The 9,630-nt window shown below is 51.4% G+C and overlaps 1 protein-coding gene across 1 annotated transcript in view; it reads left to right on the top strand.

Moving 5' to 3' along the window:
* The first annotated feature begins 2,394 nt into the window (after positions 1 to 2,394).
* LOC103754923 (exocyst complex component 1) overlaps positions 2,395 to 9,630 on the top strand; it is a 26,136-nt gene continuing 18,900 nt past the window's right edge. The window contains exons 1-4 of the mRNA XM_018083259.1: positions 2,395 to 2,546; positions 3,813 to 3,931; positions 8,310 to 8,469; positions 9,380 to 9,573. Of these exons, the coding sequence (XP_017938748.1) occupies positions 2,423 to 2,546; positions 3,813 to 3,931; positions 8,310 to 8,469; positions 9,380 to 9,573 (597 nt within the window). The 5' untranslated portion in view covers positions 2,395 to 2,422. The remainder of the gene's footprint in view (positions 2,547 to 3,812; positions 3,932 to 8,309; positions 8,470 to 9,379; positions 9,574 to 9,630) is intronic.

Genomic DNA, 9,630 nt, shown 5'->3' with positions numbered 1-9,630 from the left:
GGAATTTTACCTCGATTTTGACTTTCTTTAACGAAAAAAGGAGGAAATGGGGAGTGATTTTTGACTCTCCCTAACAGAACAAAGAGGAATTGGAGGGTGATTTTACCTTGATTTTGGCTCTCTTTAACCAAACAAGGAGGAAATGGAGGGTGATTTTGACTCTCCTTAATGAAACAAAGAGGAAATGGGGGGTGATTTTACCTTGATTTTGACTCTTTAATGAAACAAACAGGAAATGGAGGGTGTTGATTTTGACTCTCTTTAACAAAACAAAGAGGAAATGGAGGGTGATTTTTGCCTCTCCTTAAAGAAACAGGGAGGAAATGGGGTGATTTTACCTTGATTTTGACTCTCCTTAACTAAAAAAAAAGAGGAAATGGAGGGTGATTTTACCTTGATTTTGACTTTCCTTAACCAAACAAAGAGGAAATGGGGGGTGATTTTACCTTGATTTTGACTCTTTTTAATGAAACAAACAGGAAATGGAGGGTGATGATTTTGGCTCTCTTTAACCAAACAAAGAGGAAATTGGGGGTGATTTTACCTTGATTTTGACTTTCTTTAACAAAAACAAGAGGAAATAGAGGGTGATTTTACTTTGATTTTGACTGTTTTTAACCAAACAAAGAGGAAATGGAGGGTGTCTTTGACTCTTTTTAACCAAACAAAGAGAAAATTGGGGGGTGATTTTACCTTGATTTTGACTTTCTTTAACAAAAAAAGGAGGAAATGGGGGGTGATTTTTGCCTCTCCTTAACAAAAGGAAGAGGAAACGGAGGGCGATTTTGCTTTGATTTTGACTCTCTTTAACCAAACAAGGAGGAAATGGGGGACGATTTTACCTTGATTTTGACTCTTTTTAACCAAACAAGGGGTGATTTCACCTTGCTTTGCTTTCCCCCCTCTCCCCTGCCCCGAGGCTCATCTTGCCCACGCTGCGCCCGGTCCTTGCCGCTGCACCGGGGATTTCCTGCCCCGACCTCGCAGCCCCACTCAGGTTCTCCAGGCTTCCTGTTTGTCTCTCAGAGCTTTCATTTCACAGCACAAACCATTTCCTGGCCCGAGGCTCCTCGCACTGAAGCCCCCTCGTTGCTCCTGGGCCGGTAAAGCCTTCGCCGGCTCTTCCTTGTCTTCCTCGCTGCCAGCTCTCGGTGGGTGATGGGCACCTCTGGGACAACTTCAGGAAGGTCTCACTGACATTCTGAAGTCGTGCAGGTTGTCTGGAGGAAATGGGGAGTGAGGCAGCTCTGCTGCTGAGCAGCTTTTCAATTACAGCCCCGGCGAGTGCTGTGCTCTCTGCATTAACTTCTCCTGCAGCACTGAGCCCTCTATTACTCCAGCTTTCAATCATTTCCCTGGAGCTGTTTGTTGCTCAAGTGCTGTTACAAATGAATTAATGGGTTCAAAATGGGGTGTGGGGCTGCCATCCCACCTGTCTCTGGATGGGAATGCCAGTAGAGAGGCTGAAAAGCTGACAGGGATGGAGAAACCATGATAACCTGGTGAGGGACTTCAGTCAAAGGGATGTTGTGGTGACAGAACCGTTTTAGCAGTAAATTTCCTTTTTTTGGGGGGGGCCACAGGCACGGTAGAATTCTTTTAATAATTGCAGATGTGATTTCAAGCTCGTTAACTTGTGGCTGAGCTCAAACCCCATCGCTGTGGGAGGGAGCTGGGGAGGGTTCATTGGTTTCAGTAAAATTCAATAGAAGCAAATTTCTCTTCCAAAACATTCCAAGGGCCCGTTCTGAATGTTGTTATTTTCCTACAGCCCCGTATTTTTATTTCTCTCTAATTCTCACCTTTTATTTGTAGCCACTTTGCTACTTTCCCTCCCCACCCGGCTCAGAGGCCGGGAAGTAACTGCTGGTTGTTTCTAAGTGTTTCTCCAGGACCTACAGGAGGTGGACTGCCAGGAGCCCTGCTAGTGCTGGGTCTGACTTACAGGGGTGACACCTCTCCATGACAGGCCAGTGGTGTCGCAAGTAGATGATCTTTAAGGTACCTTCCAATCCAACTTCCTAGACAGGCCTAAGAGTCACAGAATCTCAGGATGGTTTGGGTTGGAAGGACCTTAAAGCCCATCCAGTTCCACCCCCTGCCATGGGCAGGGACACCTTCCACTAGCCCAGGTTGCTCCAAGCCCTGTCCAACCTGGCCTTGGACACTTCCAGGGATGGGGCAGCCACAGCTTCTCTGGGCAACCTGTGCCAGGGCCTCCCCACCCTGCCAGGGAGGAATTCCTTCCCAAAATCCCATCTAACTCTGGCAGTTCAAAGCCATTCCTGTCCCTCCAGGCCCTTGGCCAAAGCTGGGGCAGCAGAGCTCCTCTGGATGCCCTGCCCAGCCTGGCTGTGTTTGCAGGAGGTCACCACGAGCAGCAGCACCCTCAGCCACACTGCCCTTGTGCTCTGGTCCCACCATGGCTTCTCTCTGGAGCTCCCTGGAAAAGGACCTGTTCAACCCTCAGAAGAAGAGGCTGCTGGAAACCATCCGGGTCTGGAAAACAGGGAAGAAGAAGAAGATGTCCATCCTCTGTGTTGTGGGTGAGAACTCCGAGGGGAAGGGGGTGGGACAAGAAACCCAGGAAGGTTTCTTTCTGTCACAGTTTGGTCTCTGATGGCTCTTTTCCTGCTCTGGGAGAAGGGGTAGAATCCCTGTTGGGAATGCTGTGTTTTAAGATTAAACGCAGGAAACCTTCATCCCAAGAAGGAGCCATGTCATGTCAGTGTGTCAGTCAAGAACTGGCAACAAAAGCGCACTGCTGATCTGTAGGTGGCTGGGAAGAGCAGGATTTGCTCCCTCCAGGAATGTAAGAGGGTTTTCTTAGGCCATTTGCATCAATTCTGTCATTAGAGGTCAGCAACAAGCCGTCCTAACTCGACCCAGCACTGCAGCCTCGGTCTGTCCGTGGGTTTGGTGAGAGCTTTAACATTCCAGGAGGACAGAGTTGTTTGATCAGGAGCCAAAGGAGCAAATCCTTCGGGATATTTGCCATCTCCTTCGGTCTCTGCTTTTCTAGTTGCTCCATCACTCCTGACAAGTTGTTAATGTAGATTATTTTTTTTTACAAATGTGTAGGGGAGACTCATTCCTGCCAATGAGTTTCTAGACAGTGTAGTCACCTACAGCATGGATTTCCTAAAATCTTAAGCGGAGTGTTTGACCCAAATGAAGTCCTTCAGCTCCCTCTGTAGCCAGTGGAGGGCAGGAGGAATATCCCCAGCATGTGGCATCTAAAACACACGAGTTCCCCCTGGAACTGGCTGGCTCAGATTTCTGGAGATATCAAACTCAGATGGAAAATCAAGATGTTAATCGCCAGAAAATAATTCCGTGAGCACTTCCCAGCTGAACCAAGAGGTGCCTGACAGCTGATTGACACAGGAATTGATTTTGGATGGGATATATTAGTGTGGGTGTCAGTCAAACAGCTCAGTGCTTTTGGACCCCGTTGTAGGGCCAGAAATATGGTACAAAACTACCATAAACCTTATTGCACTTGGGCCCCCTGGTCCTGTTGTATTTGGATCCTGCTGAAATCTGACTTGTGCCATTCCAATGGCCTGGTTTAAAACTCTTGGGAATGGTTGGGAATCCCCCCACAGACTTCCAAATGCTCCGGATTAGACGCCAGAGAGCACTTCCCCTCTGTAAATACTCAATGAAAAGCCACTGTAGCCTCTCTCCATCTGACCACAAGGGCAAATCAGTGTCTGTGGGTCTGCCTATGCCTGTCCCCCCCCCCTTGAACTGCTGTCCTGGGCTGACAGTGATGTTTTGGGGTGGTTTTTCCCTGTTCTCCTCCCCAGTGGACACCTGGAGGCCGGTGCAGCCGTGCCTGGTGCAGGTCAGGGCGGAGCCGCTCCGGACAAGGCGCTGGTGGCCTCTGGCAGAGCTCAGGCTGGTGGATGGCAAAAGCCTCCAGCAGGTAGGACTGGCTTTCCTTCTGTGCTAAAGAAATGTGAGGATCCATCGGGGAATCCAGGTCAGGATCCATAGGGGAATCCAGGCTAGGATCCCTAGGGAATCCAGGTCAGGATCCATCGGGGAATCCAGGTCAAGATCCATTGGGGAATCCAGGCTAGGATCCATTGGGGAATCCAGGCCAGGATCCATTGGGGAATCCAGGCCAGGATCCATCGGGGAATCCAGGTCAGGATCCATTGGGGAATCCAGGTCAAGATCCATTGGGGAATCCGGGCCAGGATCCATTGGGGAATCCAGGTCAAGATCCATTGGGGAATCCAGGCCAGGATCCATAGGGGAATCCAGGCCAGGATCCATAGGGGAATCCAGGCCAGGATCCATTGGGGAATCCAGGCCAGGATCCATTGGGGAATCCAGGCCAGGATCCATCGGGGAATCCAGGTTCTCTGGTGCTCAGCCCAGGAGGAGCAGTGGGGTGTGGGAGGTTTCCCACAGAGTGCTGCCCCAGCCTGGCTGACTCGAATTTTGAGGAAAACCCCACCATTTCAAACAATTCCAAGCCCTCTGCCCTCCCCTGGAGCTGTTTCCTGGAGCGTGGGGAGCTGAGGTGCCTCCCTGGATGGTTCCTCCATCCTGCATCAGTGCTGCTGGGCTGTCATTTCCCTCAGCCCTTCCAGGGAGGCATTTCCGTCCCTCCTGAGTCATCCAGCTCTAAGTTTGGGAATGTCAGGCTGCCCAAATACTTGATTTGCTCAAACACTTGGTGGTATTCCATCAAAGGTTGGACTTGATGGTCCTAGAGTTCTTCTCCAGCCTTAATGATTCCGTGATTCCACGTTGCTGCATGGATGCAGCTTCCATCAAATCCAGTGGACAGGCTTATTCCCCAGGCATGGGACCTGGAGCTCTTTGCAGGAGCCCTCAGAGGCTGGAGAGATGGGCTGCAAAGCTCTCCTCTTGTCAGGTCTCGTCTTGTCATGGTTTTGGTTGGAAGGACCTCAAAGCCCATCCCATCCCACCCCCTGCCATGGGCAGGGACACCTTCCACTATTCCAGGTTGCTCCAAGCCCCGTCCAACCTGGCCTTGGGCACTTCCAGGGATCCAGGGGCAGCCACAGCTTCTCTGGGCAACCTGTGCCAGGGCCTCCCCACCCTGGTGAGGCTGCACTGGCAGGACACAGCCAGGCCCATCTGTTGGTCCATGTTGACAAAGCTTCTTGAAAGACATTTGCAAGGGGAATTTACAGATTAGATGGAGGCATTTGCTGAAAAGAAGGATTATGGAGGGCTGGCATCTGTGCCTTTAGGGTGACATTAAGGTTTTAGGGCAAGACAGCATGGACAAGATATTCCCTTTCTGCTGCTGGGGCTGGCAGAGGGTCGTTAAAGTCATTATAATTAGTTTTTTTATTAATGGGAATGTTCCAGGGGCTTTGGCAACACGCCTGGGGTTTCACAAGCACGGAAATAAATGAGGGAAAGAGCAGCTTTCTGGTTCTACAGCCAGGACAAATAAAGTACATCTGCACAGCGTGTCTGGAAGGAAAATCAAATCCAATGCAGCTTTGCAGGGCATCTTGATCCTATGGGCAGAACTGGTATCTCCCTGACAGCTCTCCTTGGTATCTCCAGAGCTGGTATCTCCTTGTCTCACGAGGAGATAGGTGCTCTCACCAGCCTGAGCTCCCAACTGCTTTGGCTCCTGAGGAATTCAGATTAGAAGACACTTCCAGGATTTTCAGTCCTTTTCCCCTTCCATTTGCCATCCCAGTGAGGTTAACTCTAGCTGAAAGGATTTTTGAACCCTCTCTTGCTGGGAGGCAAATAGAGAACTTGGTTCTCCTGGTGGCAAAAACCTCCAGTTGCCTCCCATCCTGCATTCCTGACACATCCTCCTGGCTGGGCCGTGTCTGTCCTTCAGATTACAGAGCTCTTTGCCCTTGCAGATGTATTTTTGGATTGCAGTCCCCTCCCCTTTTAACCTTCCCTCTGGCAGGCTGAGGGCTGATGTCCCAGTCCCCTTCCCTGGTGACTGGTGACAGCACAAGGGGGATTGGTTTTAAAGTGACAGAGGGCAGGTTTAGATGGGATAGTGGGAAGGAATTCTTCCCTGGGAGGGTGGGGAGGCCCTGGCACGGGTTGCCCAGAGAAGCTGTGGCTGCCCCTGGATCCCTGGGAGTGTCCAGGGCCAGGTTGGGAGGAGCTCTGAGCAATGTGGGATAGTGGAAGGTGTCCCTGCTCACGGAGTGGAATGGGATGTGCTTTAAGGTCCCTTTAGACACTTTAAGGTCTCTTTCCAACCCAAACGAGCCTATCAATCCACGACTCCCTGACTTCTCTCTTCCCTGGAGCCCCTTCCAGGCTGAACTTCTCTTTCTTGAACGTGGAAAGCCAGAATTGTTCCCTCTCATTCCTAAAATAGGATCCACTTACCAGCTGAAATCAAAAGAAGAGTTTCCCTGGCACCAGCAAACACTGACACTGCAAGTGCAGCTGTGCCTAAAGCTACAGCTCCCCTGCCCAAACCAGTCTGAATATTGATGAGGGGATTCATTAATGCCTCCCTGCTTTAATAGCTCCTCACAAGGCACTGTTATAACCCTGTGGACCATCAGTTCCTCCTCCAGACATCCCTGCTCTGCTCCAGCCCTGTGAAGCAACGTGGGGGTTTGATGGATTAATTCAAGGTGTCTTGGAAACGACCCATAATGTGTTGTAGGACTCAGACACTCCCTGCCTGTGATGATGCTCAGTGCCAATAATTGAAAGTTTAAGGCTTCTGAGTTCTCCAGAAAGCTCAGGCTGTGCTGCAGAGCTCATGGGATGGTGCAGGAAGGACTTTCCTGCCGTGGGATATTCTGAATTCAGCAAACCCCGTTATTCTTTCCACTTACCTAGTGGAAAAAAACAAATCTCCTGTGGCTGGAGTTCCCCCTCCATGAGACACCATCCTCAGGGCATAGGTAGATGTAAACATATTGACATTTCTAGGGATGAAAACAACTTGGGAAATGCTTTTCCTTCCCAGTCCGTGCTCCTGTTCTCTCAGGTGACCTTCCCTGCAGGGTGATGGCAGGTGAAGCATGAGGGACACCACACTGCTGCCATGGGATTTCAGGGCTGGGCTGGTGGAAACCTGGTCCTGGGCTTCCTCTGGGTGTTCCCAACCTCGCAGTGAAGAGAGGTTTTGAGATTTCAGCTGGGCCAAAAATAAACCCCACGGAAGGAAAAGCAGCATCTGGGGAGAAAGAAAAACGGGAGAAAAATGAGAGAGAGCTGGAAGGAGATTAAAAAGGAAGAGAGAAACTGGCAGAAAAAACCAACAGCGAAGGAATGTGTTGTTTTCAGACTTCACTTCCCTGTGTGGGTGGGGAGGCCCTGGCACAGGTTGCCAGGAGAAGCTGTGTCTGCCCCATCCCTGGAAATGTCCAAGGCCAGGTTGGAGCAACCTGGAATAGTGGAAAGTGTCCCTGCCCATGGCAGAGGGTGGAATGAGGTGAGCTTTTTATAGGGATGAAAACAGCTTGGGAAATGCCACGGGTGCTTTTTTCCCCCCAGTCCCTGCTCCCTGTTCTCTCAGGTGACCTTCCCTGCCCGGAGATGGGGCTGCAGGGGGAAGCACGAGTGACACCACACTGCTGCCACAGGGATTTGAGCCTGTGGAAGCCTGTTCCTGGGCTTCCTCTGCGTGTTCCCAACCTCTGAGTGAAGAGAGGTTTGAGACTTTGAGGATTGCAGAGGGAATGTCTGCAGTGAAGGCTGGGTGGGTGTTGGACTCAATCCCAAATTCCCGATTCCAGCTGATCACACTGTCTCACACAGCACATGATTGCACCACAGAGCTCATTGCCACGGGATGCTGGAGGTGCCAACACTCTGAATAAGTTCCAAAAACCACCAGAGGAAACCAGGGACAGCAGGTCCTTCAAGGGCTGTTAAACACAGGGCTGCAGATCCAACCTCCAGCTCAGTGAGCTGCTGGATCACGGGCTGCTGGAGCCTGCCAGGGAATCCTGAAGGCACCAGAGCTCTGGGCTTGCCCTTTGAATGCTTTTTATCCCAAACATCTGCCACTGGCCACTGTCAAGACTCATCAGCCATCCCCCAAAACCGCAGTGGAAGGTGAAGGGCTTTATCTTAGCTGAAAATAAATGAGTGTGATGAGTCAGGACTGGCTGACTGCTGGGGCTGAGCCACTCCGGGTGTCCCAGTGTCCCCTCCTGTGGCCAGAACTGCAGTTCATCCTTCCCTCTCAGTGCTCTGATCATGATAATTTGCCAAGTGCCATGAACACACCTCTCAAACGTGCTGCAAACCTGTGCTGGGTGTCCCTGGTGTGGCCAGTGGTGGCTAATTGCTGGTGGTAATTAACCACCTAGGCCAGCCTGGACTTTGACCTGCAGTTTGACAAGGTGTACAAGTGGACCACCAGCAGCTTTGAGGAGAAGAAGACCTTTCTCAGGTGCCTGTGGAAGCTGAGCCACCGGTTCCTGGGCAGAGCTGTGACCTTTGTGAACGTCCCCTCGTGTGCACTGGAAGGTAAATCATCCCCTTGGCACACTCACAGGGGCTTTTGACATCATCACCCAGAGGGGAAGACACTTCAGACAGAAGGTGTGGATGGTGGGAGAGGGGGAGGGGGTACCAGGGAGAGGGAATCAGTGAGGAGGAGCCGTGTTTGGGGTATTTGGAGGCACAGGCACCTGACTTATCCAGTGGCCATGGTGACACAGTGCCAGGCTGGGAAGAAAAATAGACAATTTATCTTATTTTCAGAGCTCCTCTCTGCACCCTGGGCTGGGGAGGAGAGTAAAGTGTGGGTGATGCCAGGGCAGGGGTGACTGCCTACCTGGTGACATCCCCCCCCCAAGAAATAAAGATGTGTGTGGATATAGAAATAGATTTTACTTCACAACACGTGATTATCAGTGTCTTTCATAGAATCACTGAAGGGCTGGGTTTGGAAGGGACATTAAGGACCATGGAGTTCCAACCCCCTTCCACTAGCCCAGGTTCCTCCAACCTGGCCTTGGACACTTCCAGGGACAGGGCAGCCACAGCTTCTCCTGGCAACCTGTGCCAGGGCCTCCCCATGCTCATGGTAAAAACCTCCTTCCTTGTATCTAATTCAAATCTAAGCCTCTTCACCTCTGACACTTGTCTCAGCATTGTAGGACGTATCAAAATGTCCCAGCACCCAATCCCAGAGAGGTGAGCAACTAAAAACCCCACCAGAGCCCCAGTTAAATTCCAATGGTGTGTTTTGTCCCTCTCACGAAGCTGAGCCTTTATCCCACACCCACCTGCCTTTGCTTTGACCTTGCTCTGAGTGGGCAGAGACCGAGCCCACTGAGCTCCTGTCGCTCGGAGCCAGCAGGGCCTCATTTTAGCAGGGCTGAGCAAACGACAGGTTTATTGTCACCCCAAGGCTCTGGCCATCTCCACACAGGGATGCCAAGACCCCAAGAAGACAGGAAGGACCCCGAGGAAGCTGAGAGCCAGGAGGGGCTCAGCTGCTACCAGGAGATGACTCCAAAGGAAGCCGCTGATGTGCTGAAGGTGCTGGAGGAGCACGAGCCCCTCGTGAGCAACTCCGTGGCCTTTGCAGAGCAGCTGAGCAGGGAGCTCCGTGTGCTGGACGAGGTACAGGGGCCAAGGGGGGCACTCAGGTGGAAAGAAGGTGCTGGGCATGTAGAGACC

Source organism: Manacus vitellinus, unplaced genomic scaffold, assembly GCF_001715985.3.
Source record: "Manacus vitellinus isolate BGI_N305 unplaced genomic scaffold, ASM171598v3 scaffold_62_pilon, whole genome shotgun sequence".
NCBI classification, from domain to species: domain Eukaryota; kingdom Metazoa; phylum Chordata; class Aves; order Passeriformes; family Pipridae; genus Manacus; species Manacus vitellinus.
Note: the sequence above shows the minus strand (reverse complement) of the source record. Positions and strands in the feature narration are given on the sequence as shown.